General features: G+C 38.4%; 1 protein-coding gene across 7 annotated transcripts in view; it reads left to right on the top strand.

Moving 5' to 3' along the window:
* The window catches only part of USP15 (ubiquitin specific peptidase 15), an 89799-nt gene extending 78208 nt beyond the window's left edge, over positions 1-11591 (top strand). For all 7 annotated transcript variants that reach the window (XM_061639857.1, XM_061639858.1, XM_061639860.1 and 4 more), the window contains 8 exons: positions 323-438; positions 3597-3869; positions 6728-6798; positions 7429-7544; positions 8692-8841; positions 9767-9870; positions 9967-10055; positions 11142-11591. In XM_061639857.1, coding sequence (XP_061495841.1) covers positions 323-438; positions 3597-3869; positions 6728-6798; positions 7429-7544; positions 8692-8841; positions 9767-9870; positions 9967-10055; positions 11142-11327 — 1105 coding nt within the window. In that variant the 3' untranslated portion in view covers positions 11328-11591. The remainder of the gene's footprint in view (positions 1-322; positions 439-3596; positions 3870-6727; positions 6799-7428; positions 7545-8691; positions 8842-9766; positions 9871-9966; positions 10056-11141) is intronic.
* Positions 11592-16043: the final 4452 nt, after the last annotated feature.

Genomic DNA, 16043 nt, shown 5'->3' with positions numbered 1-16043 from the left:
AACTGTAATCCTGCATCTGCCTGGCCATCCATCCATCCCCAGAATAAGGTTTTAAGAAGTACAATTTTTGGGAAGCACCCCTTGGTATAGTGGATTCTTGTGTTTCTATGATAATGGCTGTTTGTCAGTTCCCTCTTACTCAGCTTTATGAAGAAGGATCACTGTCTCACCATGTGAATGGGGAAAAAACTATATTGTGCATTACCTTGTTTTGTTGTGTTCAGTTTTGCTGATGAATTACTTTGGAAAATACTAGTGAACATTTTTTTTAAAAGAGAAGAAATATAAAATTAAGTTTGTGTAACAATTGGTGTGTTTTCAGCCGATATGTGAAAACTTCTACTGAAGCGGAAGACACTGAAGCATCCTTGCAGTGCTGCAAGGACAACAGTATCAATGGTAATGGCCCAAATGGAATTCATGAAGAAGGATCCCCAAGTAAGGCTTGAATTACAGATAGCCACCTAAACCTTTGATTTAGTTTTTGGAGGTGCTCTAAAATCTGCTTTGTTTTAAATCCTGCTTTATTTTGCCACTAGCCTGTCATTGTGGGAGTTGCTGTTCTGATATAACAGCTGTAGGAGCACTAGACTCTCGAATAATGATAATAATATGCAGATTCTGAAGAGTGCACCTGCAAGCCTAAGTTGAACGGATGCTTGAAACTGATGATGTAGCCATTCCCTAATTTGCATATTTTATTCGATATGTTTTTAATTTATATGTTAGTGTGTAGTTCATCTGGAATAAGGCGTGGGTTGTCAAGCCATCACCCACAGGTTCCATGTCACCTGTAAAGGGTTTCAGTGGTGCCCCCAGCAGATAGCTCAGAATCTGAACTTTCAGTTTTTTGAAGAAGTCTCTAGCAATCCGAGAAATAAAGGTATGGAGGAAAATGTGCAGGTATCTTCTGAACCATTTTTGTGAAATGAGTCAGCTTTTCCTATCTGTCAGCCAATGAGTAGCCATTGAGTGAAGTCAGAGATTGATAAGCGAATTGTTGGACACCAGGCAATAGGAATCCCTGGGATCCCAAAGATCTGCTGTTTTGCCATCTCTATCCTCCTTCTGACTTTTTTTTCTAGTCCGTGCAGTCTCCATAGTTTCCCCTTCCTTTTCCCTAGCAACCAGGATACTTATTTCCTGTGCTGAGTTCACTAAGATTAGGTTGTGCCTACTAGTTATTTTCTACAAATACTACTAAACAATAAGTGTGGGTGAATGTTAAAGAATTCCCTTCCCTCCCAAAAGCAAATGTGAAAACTTTGCAGAGGGTTAAAGACCAGGGACTCATTAAGAATTCACTATATAATTAACTTACAGTGCAGTGGTATACATTTCTACTCAGAAGTAAGTCTCTTTGTGTGTAATGGGGCTTCCAATTAAGTGGGCACAGGATGGCAGCCTAGGCTTTGGTTTAGGGTTGGCATTGGGAAAAACAGGGTTCTTGTGCCTTTAACTGCTGTATGGCAGACAGAAATTTGGCAGATCAACCCTTTCCTACTATGGATATAAAATTATGGGGAAAGGTTCACCATAACTACTCTAATTTTTTGTTATGACATGCCCCAAGGCAGCCATTTTATGTTATGCCATACTCCCATGGCAGCCATTTTGTGACTGGTACCTCTAGCACTCCCTCAAAATTTGAAATAACCCCTCTGGTCCAAAAATGTTTGCAACCCTTGGATTAAGATACTAACTTTTGCATTTTTCATATCATAGCAGGATGTTTTGTTTATTTTGAAAAGGGGTTTACTCTAGAGAAACTGCAGTGTTATAAACATTACAGTGCCATTTTACCTGATAAAGTAAAAAGCCAGGGCTGTGTGCATTCATTGATTTTGTGGACATACTGCACAAGCCTAGGTGTTGATATTAATAATATTGAGCTTGAAATTACATAGGCAGTGCTTGATGAATTCTTAAACTACGGTGCAATTGTGGAACTGAGTAGGATTTCCATGGAACAAGTCTACAGTATCATTCAGTCCTTAACAGTGTGGCTGAGAATGTATGTTACATTTGTATAATAATTCCTTATTTTATTTTAAAATGTTTATATTCCGCTTTATATTAAAAATACCTAAAGCAGTGTACAACATAGAATTGTGTGTGTGTGTGTATACACACATACATATGTACTATAAAACAGTAATATTTGTGCAATCTGACAATTGTGTGTGGAGGCTGCATCACTGATCAGAAAATGCTTGTTTGAACAAATATGTTTTAAGCATGTGAGAAAACGATATACAGTTTGTTCATGTCTAATCTTTGATGGGAGGCTGTTCCAAAGGGATGGCACCATTACGGGAAAAGATCTCCTGAGTGGGTGCAAGATGGAACACCAGTGGCTGTAGTACCAACAAGAGAGCCTCATCTGCTGATCTCAGTGAGCAGATCAGTTGTGAAAGCCCTCTTGGTCCCAGGTTTTTGGGGGCTTTACAAGCTAACAGAAAAACTTTAAACCTGGTTCAGTAGCAAATTCTTCAGCAAAGGGGTTACATGCTCATGATATGCCACCCTGGTGAGCAGCTGTGGCGCTGCATTCTGCATAGCTGCAGCTTCTAAACCAGACTTTTAAGGGCAGCCCCATATAGACTGCATTGCAGTAGTTCAGTGATGCAACAGTTACAGAATTTGGCACAGTACGGCCACCAGAGTTTAAGGGCCTAGTAATATGTCTATTTTATTGGGTTCAGGTTTTCTTCTTTGTTACTTCTTAGCACGGATGATCTGAAATTTTGTCAAACAGAGCTCTCTTGCAACTTGTACCTCCTTGAGAGAGTGGCTCTTAAGTGCACAATTCCAGCACATTTAAAGAAATCTGGGAGGCTGGTTGACATATATTGATTTACCATTTATTGGCAGTAGTATTGAGTGATGGCTTGTAAGTGTGAATGATACATCACAGATTAATTGCCCAGGTAGAACATTTATATCATTGGGGGACAGTTCACACATTTGGCTGAGAATAAACAAGTGATGTGTGTATGTTTGAACTTCCTCTTAACTCTAAAGAAACTTTTGGTTGCTTAGAGTAGATTTATTTGTGTACATTGATAGAGTAAATGTAAAATCTCATCAGAAGGAGATGTGAAGCTGTTCTACGCTTCAACTTTTACTTCCCAAAGACACTGAAATATGTAACTTGCACTTTTGGGTCTCCTGTCTGTTCCTGCAATGTGGACCTAACTTTTATGGGTCTAAAGCAATCCACATTTCCTTACCTAGGACAATGGGCTTGCAGGGTTGTTCAATCTGCTCTGGAGCGAAGATGAGAATGGAGCAGCACCAAGCAGGAGCCAAGTAGAGAACCTGAAGTGACGGCCAACTTTTTGTTGAAAGAGCAAGTTGAACAGCTCTTTTAGTGGTGCGTGTGTGTGGGGGGGGGCAGTGGCAGTGGCAGTGGCAGATCCAAATCGTGCTTTACTGCTCTGGTGTATGCCAAGAACTTCCCTGGAGACCAGGGAGACTTTCAGACTTATAGCCATGGTTCTGTATTATATTGGCTTCTATTCACTAATGCATAATAATGTATGTGTTAAATTCTGTGTAAATGATAGGCAATATTGCTATATCCTACATCCCAGGTGAAATGGAAACAGATGAACAAGATGATGAATCCAGCCAAGATCAGGAACTTCCTTCTGAAAATGAAAACAGTCAGTCAGAAGACTCTGTTGGAGGAGATAATGATTCTGAGAATGGGTTATGCACAGAGGATTCCTGCAAGGATCAACTTATAGGGCACAAAAAACGATTGTTCACATTCCAGTTTAACTGTTTAGGCAATACTGACATCAATTATGTTAAAGATGATACCAGGCATATTCGATTTGATGACAGGCAACTTAGGCTAGATGGTAAGTTTTCGGCCACATTCCACAAGGCTGCATACATTAAAGAGGTTAAGATCAAAACAATTGAACAAACATATAATAAAAGCAGTGTCAGATAAAATCAAATATAGAGGACCAGCAGTAAAACAAAACAAAAAAAGTTTGGAATAAGAAAGTATTTAGGGACTACTTAAAGGCCACAAGAGATGAGGCCAAGCAGAGTTCTTGAGAAAGGGAACTTCACAAGTGCACTACTGAAAAGCCCTGTGGTTGGTACCTGCCAGTCTGAGCATAGTGGCAGGCCAAAGAGCAGGCCTCTGAGACTGATTTTAAGGCATATGGAGGTTTAGATAGCTGTAGGTGGTCCTTCAGATAACGTGGTCCTGAACCTTTCATGATTTTAAAGGTTAGTACTAGTGTTTTAAATTGAGCCCAGAAACAAATGGGTTATCTGTGCAACAGGTGCAAAATAGGTTTATTATGATCAAACTGCTTAACCCTGCAAGTCCTACATAGAAAGCATTACAGTAGTCTAGATGTAATTAGCACATGTGTAGCTCAGAACAGGCCTGCTTTCTCCAGATAAGGCTGCAACTAGCAAAATATCCCTAAGCTAATAAAACACCCCTTGTCACTGAGTTCACCTGTGCCTCCGTAGATAACACTGGGCTCAGGAATTGCCCCATGCTGTATATCTGATTCTTCAGGGAGAGTGCAACCCCATCCAAAATCAATTTCAAACCTCTATCCAAATCAGTGGTCTTCCCAACCAAAAGTACTTATGTCTTTTCTGGATTTAAGTTTGTTTGTTCTGATCCATCCTAGAACTGCCTCCAGACACTTGTTTAAACTTATCACTGCATCCCTGGGATTAGAGATGGAAACAAGAAGTAGAGATGTGTGTTGTTTGCATATTGGTGGCATCTCAGCCCAAACCTCCAGATTGCCCCTCCCAGTGGATTCATATAGATTTAAAAAATCATGGGAAGCAAGATGGAACTCTGATACACCCCAAAAGCCAGCATCCATGGGCTTGATGCAGCAGTCTCCCAACATCACCATCTGTACCCATCCCTCAAGAATGAACCAGAGCTCCCATAAGACTATGCCTCCAAATCCTACTCTGGCAAGATGGTCCAGAATGCTACTATGGTCAGTGATATAAAAAAGCACTGGGGACTTCTTTAATTCCATTCCCAAAATATAAATGAGTTTTTAAACTATGTTGGGTCTACCCAAATCTTTTTTTATTATTTCTACATAGGAATTTATGTCCTCTGCTTCAAATAAATTCCTAGGGCACCATACAGTATAAAATCAAAGAAATAACATTTTAAAACAAAAACACTGCAGAATAAAAGTAGGACCTGAAACTATGGAGAGAAGCACCTCACAGAGATAAAACAACTTTTATTAAAAAGCTTGAAGAAATTTTAAAACATTTCTGTACTGCTTTTTATTTGTGACAATAACAAAATGGTTCATGATATAAATACCTTACAAATTGAATAAAACCACGGTCATCAGTGAAACATCACAATACCAAGGAATCTAGTGCTAGTGGTCTGGGAAGGTCATGGTAAACAGATGGGCCTTTAACAGTCAGTGAAAGCACCCCAAAACGTGTCCGTCTAATCTAGCAGGGAGGGCATTCCACATAGTTGGTGCTGCAACAAAAAAGACCCTCCTCTAGAATAGAAAGGCCTTAGCCTGGTGCCGAAACGACATTAGTCCAGCCACCAGACAAGCTTCTCTGGGAAGAGCATTCCACAATCAGGATGCCACTACCAAGAAGGGCCTTTTCCCAATAATTGCCTACTATCTTCTGGACAGTAGGGGAACCTAGAAAAGGGCTTCTAGTAAAGATCCTGTATAGGCCGGCACATGTGGGGACAGGTGATTGTTCGGTGTCCTAGTCTCAAGTTGTGAAAGACTTCAAAAGTTAAAACAAGCACTTGACTTGGGCGAAAAAATGGACTGGGATCAAGCTCTGTTGGTGAAGTACAGTCATAATACAGTCATAATGTTTAGTCTCAGTTAACAGTGTTGTAACTGTTATGAACTAACTTTAGTTTCCGAACAGTTACCTGAGAATGGGTAACTGAGGATAGGCTATAGTAGGGTTGCAGCTGATGCCTAGGCTGAATACTGTTTATGGTATATTAGAATTAATATGCAAATACTACACTTGGCAAGCAGCAGGTATTGGTCATTTTAGGCAACTCTTTATAGTTGACTGGCCATAGCTGAGTGATTGCGTTATATGTAGTGAATACTTCCATGATAACATCTGTGATTCAGTTGCCTTATGTTTAAAAAAGTGAGTTTAAAAACAGTGTATCAGTCATTGTTGGGTTGGATCCAGGCTTTTCCTTCCACAAATGGAAGAGCTCAAAATCTGGTGGAGGCTCCTGCTTTGAGGAAGGGGAAATGTTTTTCCTTACCCCTGCAGGCCCCAGTGCCATTTCCCATGCTGTTTCATAGGGACTCTGACTCTTACTCTCCAGAGCATCATTTGGGGGCAGAAGTGGAGGCTGAAGGGGAAATTGGCAAAAATTGCCTTCCTTTCTGCTAGTTGGAGTCCTGTGGATGGTTTTTTGACTATCCAACCCAAGGTGATTCTTTTTATTTTTATTTGTTGTATTTATACATCATCTTTCTTCAAACAGAGCCCAGGGCAATGTGCAACAAAGGATAAACATTAATATTCCATAAGTGATGAAAGCAAATGCAAAACTAAACTATTCATAAAGTAACAGGCATTAAAAACAATAATTTTTAGAACTCATGGCAGCCATTTAAATATGTTATGAGCTAACTGTAATAAATTTTATTAAACTAAATGCAGTATTGTTAAAGGAGGCTTCTACTCTCTTGTTTAGAAAGATCTTTCTTGGCTTTGGATTGGGATCCTGAATTTAAAAAAAGATACTTTGATGAAAATGCCGCTGAGGTATGTGATTTTTTAAAATATGTTGTTCTGGTTGCACAGTGTATTTAGAAGTGGACAAAACAGCCATCCTTAATTCACCACCCTATTCAGAGGTGCCAAATTGGGGGCATCCATCTTGGGGACCACAATCTGACCCCCAAAGAGGTTTAGGGGAGGGGGCTTATCATGGTAGTAGCAGAGAGGCTTCTTCCCTTTCTTGCACCTTTTCAAAGCTGCTGCCACTACACAGGAAGGAAGATAGGAAGAGATCTCTGATCTAGCTACTATACCAAAAGTGAAAGAAATGAGGGGAGAAACAGCCCCCTTCCACTATAGTATGCCCCCTCTTACTTAAAATGGCACAAATCACTTTGTACCATCCCCCCTTCATTCCATTTTGTGATTTGCCCCAAATGCCTCCCCCATTCCAAATCATGCAAATACCAAAACAGGGCAAAATGACACTATCCTTAGCGGACAGTAAATTCTTTCAGAAGTATTTTAAACAGTTCAGTAGTAGCTAAAGTGTATTTTTCATTTGGGTTAGCTTTCCAGATATGGGAGATTATGGTCCTTGTTACAGTAAGACAACATAACTAAAATGAGTTTTGTTTTATTTGTTCTCTTAACTCAAGAAATACTTCTCTTTAGGATTTTGAAAAACATGAAAGTGTGGAATATAGACCTCCAAAAAAGCCCTTTGTGAAATTAAAAGATTGCATTGAATTGTTCACAACAAAGGAAAAGCTAGGTGCTGAAGATCCGTGGTAAGAACAAAAATGCAGTAGATGTGCTGAAGTGGTTTATCAAATTTTGGCAGGTACTTCCTGGTATTCTGCTTAGATCATCACTGGAGACATGACACAGTTTGTACTTACTCTCCAAATTGGTATTTAATATGGAAACCTAAACCTACCATTTGAATTCTTGACTATTACATGAAGGCACTTATATACCGTTCAGTATAATTCCTTACTTGGTGTGCATGGTGGTTTGAAAATGAGGGCCTTGAATCTGCAAATACTTTAATCATAAACGGAACTTGCCACATATGTTTTTGTAGCCCTTGAGAAAAATAGTACAGTAGGGCTCCGCTTTACAGCGATTCACTAATGCGGCAGCTTTCAATTAGGGAAAGTCCCCGCATTAAGGCGCTTGTTCTGCTTTTACGGTGTTTTTTTCCGTCGTGCGCCATTTTGATGTCATTTTTGTGCGACGTGCCCCATTATCATCAATGGGTTCCGCTTTACAGCGATATCCGCTTTGCGGCGGCAGTCCGGAATAGAACCTGCCGTATAAGCGGGGCCTGCCTGTATCTCCTTTCATAGATACACATAATAGCTAGAGCAGCCTTTACCAACTTGGTGCCCTTCAGATGTTCTGGACTATAGCTCCCATCAGCTCCTGTGCTGGCTGGGGCTGATGGGAGTTGTAGTTAAAAATATCTGGATGGCACCAAATTGGTGAAGGTTGAGCTAAAGTGAATTTGCAGTCAAGAGAGAACTTACGTTTAAAAGAGCTGCAACTGCGTATTCATTTACCCTTTCCATATTAGGAATAGCAGAGCATTCAATTTTCATAGGCTTCAGAAGAAATGAAAGCAGTGTACTTCTCCAGATGTGGCTGCTACTATCACGAGAGTAAAAAAATGTGAAATAATATGTTTATGAAATAGAGAATATTAAGCAGAGGTGTAGACCATGTGCCCCTCTAGATGGTGTTGAATTCTTACCATGCTAGCAGAAGCTGATGGAAGTTATCTAGAGTGCCGCAGGTTCCCCACCCCGATCCAAAGGATATCTTCATATTGATTGCTAAGATGAACTTTACTCAGTCATGTACAAACATTAATTGTATAATGTTTTAACTTCACTGTATCTGAATGTTTTAACATGAAACTTTTTTTCTTTGTAGGTATTGCCCAAACTGTAAAGAACATCAGCAAGCTACCAAAAAACTAGATTTGTGGTCACTGCCACCAGTATTGGTAGTGCATCTAAAACGTTTTTCTTACAGCAGATATATGAGAGATAAGTTGGATACTTTGGTTGACTTCCCTATAAAGTAAGAGAATCATATAAAAGTCAATTGAGTATTTAGCTTTCCTGGATTTTTTATGTAATGTTAAGTATACTTTCAAGAGAGAACTAAATTCACTGGTTATGTAGGCTTAACTTATTGTGAACATCTCCACTTATTGTGGACATAACAAACCATATTTTTCAGCTTCCCTGAAAAAATAATTCATTTAGTATGCATTGCATTTACCTTGTTTACACTCAAGGTTACTGCCGCTATGACTTTTTCAGTGGTGTTGCATAAGCCGTCACAGATGTTGCACAGTCTGCTCGTCACTTCTTCCAAATTAAAAGTGAGCCATGTTTCCCTGGGCATGGGATACTATGCTGGGTAGTTTCTCTCCATATAATTCCCCAGAGAGTAATGTATAGTGTTATCACTCTCAATTTAAATGCATTTTATGTGGAATTATATCTCATTAATTTTCAGTTATGGCCCCAGTAAACCTTATTAGAAGAAAGTACTGATAGTGTTACTTGGAGTAAAAAATACCTCTGAGACAGCTTCCTATGTGAATAAAGCATTGATTATTTGAGGATTATATTAGTGTTTTTATATAATTCCTCTGAGGAACTCAAGGTAGCATACATGGTTTTCTTAGACCCCAATTTTATATTCACAACAACCCAAGTGAGCTGATTGAGGATTTGGCTGTATTCTTTCCAGTCCTGGTCTGACACTCTACCGCTACACCATCTGGCTCCTCCTATTTTTTTCTTCTTTGACAAGGACACCCAATAAATGTTAGTGTATGTGAAAAGGCCTTGATGGAACCCAATTAAAAGAAATTCATTTGTTGCTTTGCATAAGGTTTGAAGTGATTGCTTTGTCTCATTTGTATTGAAGGAAAATATAATGTATAATTATTGAATATAAATCCAGAATTAAGGAGATCTTTTCTTTAAAACAGTGATTTGGATATGTCAGAGTTCCTTATTAATCCAAATGCTGGGCCTTGCTGCTATAATTTGATTGCTGTTTCAAACCACTATGGAGGCATGGGAGGAGGGCATTGTAAGTAACTTACCTTATATGTAAGATGATACCTTTTTATTATTATTATGGCCTATTATCAACATGTTAAGATAAATCATTCTCTCCCTATCCTAGACACTGCTTTTGCAAAAAACAAAGACGATGGGAAATGGTACTACTTTGATGACAGTAGTGTGTCCACTGCATCTGAGGCACAAATAGTGGCAAGTATATTTTGTTTTTGTAAAAACTAGATCTAACACAGACTTGCATAAGTATTTTATTAAGAATACAGCAAGGATGGGCAGGAGGTATATAGGAATCTTCTGGTAAATTTCTGGGTGATATGAAGATTGGCATGGATTTTTCCCATCCAAGTACTAACCAGGCCCAACCCTGCTTAACTTTTGAGATTTGACGGAATCAGGTGCTTTCAGGGTGGTGTGGCTGTAGGTGAAGATTGGCATGGATTTCTGACTCCCAACATATCAATGGCAATGACAAAATTACCCCGCCCATCCCTAAATTATATTGCTTAACTGAAGAAAGGGGAGTAACCAGGAGTGGATTTTTGTGTAGGAGTAGAACTATGAGCTCTGTTCTAGAATTCAAAACAAATGTCCAGTCTCAGAATTCTTTAAATGTAATTATGTCTTTTGTACTTAACTTCAGTTGGTGGATCTTGAGGTTCTATTTAAAAAGCAAAATAGATCCCACAAGCCTGAAGTCTGCCCATGCTGATTTACAGTATGATACAAAACAGTATGGCAAAAAGTAGGTAGAGCTTAGCACTTTGACTTGAGAAACAAGCTTCAAAATTTAAAAAACTTACCAAATGAATGTTATATTATTCAGTAGAGAAAAGTAGAAAGGATTAATGATTTTAGTTCATAAACATGAATTTGGGTGCTGTATTGAAAACCAGTACAGTAGGGCTCCGCTTTACAGCGCTTCACTTTACAGCAATTCACTAATACAGCGGTCTCAGTTAGATGCAATTAGACTAAAGCCCCACTCATATGGCACTTGTTCTGCTTTTATGGCGGTTTTTGGGCATCGCACGCTATTCTATTCAATGGGTTCCGCTTTACAGCGGTTTTTGCTTTACAGCAGGGGTCCGGAACATAACCCACTGTATGAGTGGGGCCCTACTGTACAAAATATTCAAATTATCTCTGAAAATGTCACTGCATCCCAGAATATCTTTTTGCCCCTTGTTTTTCAGTCTGTGAAAACTAATGGAACTGGAAATAATGGAAGGTGTGGCTTTGATGATAATAAATATTAAAACATTGTTCCTTATTTTGCAGTCTAAAGCAGCATATGTGCTGTTCTACCAGAGACAGGACACAATCAGCGGAACTGGCTTTTTCCCTCTTGACCGGGAAACAAAACAAGGTGCATCTGCTGCCACAGGCATCCCATTAGAGAGTGATGAAGACAGTACTGAGAATGACAATGATATAGAAAATGAAAATTGTATGCACACCAACTAATGGAAGACCTAGAAGCCATACAGAGAAAAACTTTCTTGTGGGATATATCTGTTGAAACATTGAAATTATCCACCAAATTAAAAATAAAATCTGAGATGGGAAATTTCAGATGACAGAATGTAAATCCTTATTACATTTTAACTTGCGCAGTACTTGAAGTGAAACACAATGAAAATATTAACAGAATTCGACTCTTAATACCTTTACAATCTTGTATTCACAAGCTATATATAGGAAATCACAAATAAATCCCTTTACAGTTTCTGCTGCAGTTTCAATGAATTATGGTTTCTTTGTTTTGGATGCAAGTTAATATCAACAATTTGTGGATTTGGTCTTTGTGTAACACCACAAGAATATTACTGTATTTTTGGATGGGTGTGTCCATATACCTGTAACAAACATTGATTTGCCCAGTATATGTGACTCATAAGTGCAGCAGTATTCTTGCAACACCAAATTTTCAAGTTTATCCCTGAAATAAGTGTTGATTAAAAAGCAACCTAATCATGATAGAAAATAACTTGGAAAAGGTGTTTTAACCTTTTGTGGTATAAGTAATCTTCCAGAATATTATGTTCATCGTATTGCTGCTGTGGAACAGGTTCTGGATTTCATGCTGCATTAAGGAGTTGAATTTTTCAATTAAATGTAAGTATCCCTCATTGCTTGTTGGATCTACTTTGTAAACATAATTCTTGTTACCTTGCTTATAAGATGTGCGTAACTTTAATCTGGTGTCAGTCCAAAATTTTTAATTGTGCTGTAAGTCCCTCCGCCCGTCCCCCGTTCTTGGTAGTTTGGCAATTTGCAAACTACATACAGTGTAATAGGGTCCGATTTTTAACAGTATACTGTATTCATAGTAATGACTGTGCATCAATCTTAGATGAGTTTTCCATATAACTTGCCTTCAAATTGTTAATGGGCAACTGGTTTAAAGGTAGGTCTGTTAATTTTTATGTGCGTTCTTGGTGGAATTCACCAAAGCCTTACATCTTATCTCAAAAAGGTAACTTATAATAGAAGAATTGGCATTTGCATGTTCAAGAGTCAGAACCTGTACAGTAAGTAGATAAAACATACATACCTTGAATTGGATTTTTAATTAACTGTGTTCAAGGAGTCTGGGATGCCAAAAATAAGTGTAACAGTTTGAAACATTTTTTATTTGCTGCTTTCCCTTTGATATAGTTGGAAGAACGTATTGTTGATTCATATACAATACTGCCTTTGATAGGAACTCCCTCAGTGTGGAGGCACACTTCACATATCTACTACCTGAAGTCCCACCATTGTTAAAGCAAAAAGTATGATCTTCACTTGAACTAATCAAATACAATAAGTTATAAATTGTGTATTGTAAATAAAGTTCACTCTGTGAGTGCACATTTTGGTAAATTATTTATTTATGTTAGCATTTAAAAGTTTAAAATTGCATTTGACCAGGATAAAATTAGGTTTGTGGACATGGCTTTGCTTTATACTTTGATATTAAAAGCTGGTGTTTCATCCTGGTATTTTAAAGCTGCTTTCTGTTTTTTTAAATGTAAGCTAGCCTCCTGCATGACAGAGGTTAAAAATTGTCTGCACTTGAGTTCACTTGGGTTTACATTTGAAATGCGCATGTTTTATTTATAAAAATTTCAATAAAGCTCTTCAAGGCCTTATTTAGTCTTTTCAGTTTCTTATCAGACGTCTTTGGGAATAGATCATCACATGTTGTCATGTATCTTATTTTACCATGGGCTGTAAAAAGGACACTAATTGGTGGTAAAAATACCTGTAACTACCAAGTTTAGCCATCTGGAAGTACTGAAAGAGGTTGATAGCAATTCCAAAAGTTGACAAACATTTCGGCAAAGCAAGTGGGCATAGTCCTTCCTAGACTCTTCAGAATGCATGAGGGGGTTGAATATCTGAATGGTCTTCATGCCCCACACCTGTTGTACAACCTTGAAGGGGCTGCACTATGACCTTTTTAATGAGTTTAAAATTCCACAGAGGTTGAATAAAAAGATGATAGGTCACTTGTCTTCCATTAGTATATTCCACTTGAAGCCAGTTGGTTTTTGCCAGCATAACTGGTCTGTTTTTATTGTTGCTATATTATTTATAAATACAAATAATTATTATTGTAGTTTTCAGGTCCTTGGGATAGTTTGTTTTCCTGCTTGATGTTTGATTAGGGACAGTTCACACAGGCAAGTGGCATGTGGGCTGCACATGTGGTGGAACACAGATGCAAGTCTTTAAAATTTGAATGATTGCTTGCTTTTAATTGGGAAGTGTTTAGATTACATATAAAGTACATGTCTGTGGTTCTAAAATGATTTATACAATCTTTTTGTGCTATAGACTCTACAGTGTAGAGTCATACTAATATTTCTATAATCTATTTTTAACAAAGCCTTGAGGGGAAGGGTGTCTTCTAGCCAGATTCTATTAGAGGTTTCTTTTATATTGTGTATAGACACCACATGCTGTATTGGTTGGACAGGGTATAATATTATTTTTAGGTATATTAGTACTTTCAGCCTCCCACTACAAAAAGTACTTTTCCAGACATATCCACTTCCCTTATTTAGAATAGCGGGGCACATAGGTTAAGATGAAGCGACAACCATACTGTCTTATTTTACTTATGTAATAATAAGAAAGTCTTACCATTATAAACGGACTATAATTTGAATTTGTTTTTAGGTGTATTTCAATGTTGAATTTCGTTTTTAACCATTCTATATCCTGTTTAGGACAGATCATCAAACGAAATGGTAACTAGTTAAGAGAACAATCCTATGTTCCAAGGAGCAGTGGCTGAAGGGTTGCTGGATCCTGTGGCTCTTCCTGTCTATGGGCAGAGAGGAAGATCTGCCACCAGAGGTCTTTGTTTATTGTCGTTGTTATGTGCCTTCAAGTTGATTACGACTTATGGCAACCCTATGAATCAGTGACCTCCAAGAGCATGTCTTGAATCACCCTGTTCAGATCTTGTAAGTTCAGGTCTGTGACTTCCTTTATGGAATCAATCCATCTCTTGTTTGGCCTTCCTCTTCTTCTACTCCCTTCTGTTTTTCCCAGCATTATTGTGTTTTCTAGTGAATCCTGTCTCCCCATTATGTGTCCAAAGTAATATAACCTCAGTTTCGTCATTTTAGTTTCTAGTGACAGTTCTGGTTTAATTTGTTTTAACACCCAATTATTTGTCTTTTTCGCCGTCCATGGTATCCACAAAGTTCTCCTCCAACACCACATTTCAAAGGAATTGATTTTTCTCTTATCCACTTTTTTCACTGTCCAACTTTCATATCCATACATAGGAGACTGGGAATACCATGGTGTGAATGATCCTGACTTTAGCGTTCAGTGATAACATCTTTGCATTTGAGGACCTTTTCTAGTTCTCTCATAGCTGCCCTTCCCAGTCCTAGCTCTGCCACTATAACTTCGGCAGTATGACATAAAAAGGGGCATTAAGGGTGGTGGTGGATTGCGTTCAAAGGATCCAAAAGCTGTCCTTTTCTTCTGACATGGCCTTGACAAGGGAGAAAAATGACACCAGTCCTGCAGATATTTTCCCTCAAATTGAAACCATTAGGAGGAAAAATAAAAAGGATGACTAAATACAAAAAAAGGGAGAGGAAAAAGGGGAAAGCCACCCCCACCCTTCAACCCAGGCTGGTATGAGGCCAACAGTTTGAGTGTGATTATTCCAGCACAAACTCTTCTTCCCTTGCACACCCCCTCCCAGTGACCTCCACAGGATTGCTCTGCCCATGTTTTTTTAATGATTTTTTAAAGCCAATCCATATTTTCCATTAAACTGCAAAGGGAATATTGTTTCATAATCAGTAGATCTTTGTATCCAGTTTGTATTGGAATATGAGGCCATCTCGCACCAATGTGCTTCCTCAAAAGATGGCTAGATTGTGTTGTCCATTTCCTGTTGTCCTTACCTATAACTTTGGAACTCCAAGGCAGTCAATCAAGAAAAAATTCAGGCACCATATGGAGCAACACTGGCATTTGACAGGCAGATAATGTTTGAGCTAAAGAGACTCTCACCTACTGGTTTCTGACAATCCCAAAACTCGCACAAATCAGAAACTTTCCCTGGGACAATAGCTTCCTTTCCAGCTGTCATAGAAAAATAACAGCCTTGCTTTTTTCTGTTGAAAACTATCATGCTACCATGATCATAATAATGACATCTAATTTTCATTCACTTTTCTTTTTGCCTGTTGTAATAATTTGTAAAAGTGGTGTTCTTTTATTAACCACTTCATCTACTTATTTTTCATTCCTGTTATTGCCTATGATCAATATAGGAATTGAGCTGTAACCAAAGTGATTCTTGAGAGCACCATGTTTGTGATCACTTTGCATCAAAATTAAGCTTGAAATGGAACATGCTGTTTGGGTAACTTGTGGCATACCACTAGAATGGGAAGGTATTATTTTGGAGTAGCCCCAAACTTGTTCTACTGGGTTCTAGTCCCTTTACTTGTAGAAAAATTAGTAAGATTCTTGGGGCATAGTTCCTAAAAGCAAATGAAGCATTGGTCGTTTTACCGTATCTTAGGCAACAGTATCCTGGTTATATGGATGAATGAGTTGGATTGGACAAATCTTATTTCAGAGTACTGAGCTTTTCAGATCCCAGTTCATGATTGCATCTGCACCTCTAAACTAGGTACTACAAATAAGGAACTAAGA

Source organism: Rhineura floridana, chromosome 8 (assembly GCF_030035675.1).
Source record: "Rhineura floridana isolate rRhiFlo1 chromosome 8, rRhiFlo1.hap2, whole genome shotgun sequence".
NCBI lineage: Eukaryota > Metazoa > Chordata > Lepidosauria > Squamata > Rhineuridae > Rhineura > Rhineura floridana.
The sequence above is the reverse complement of the archived record's forward strand: the minus strand, read 5'-3'. Positions and strand labels throughout refer to the sequence as shown.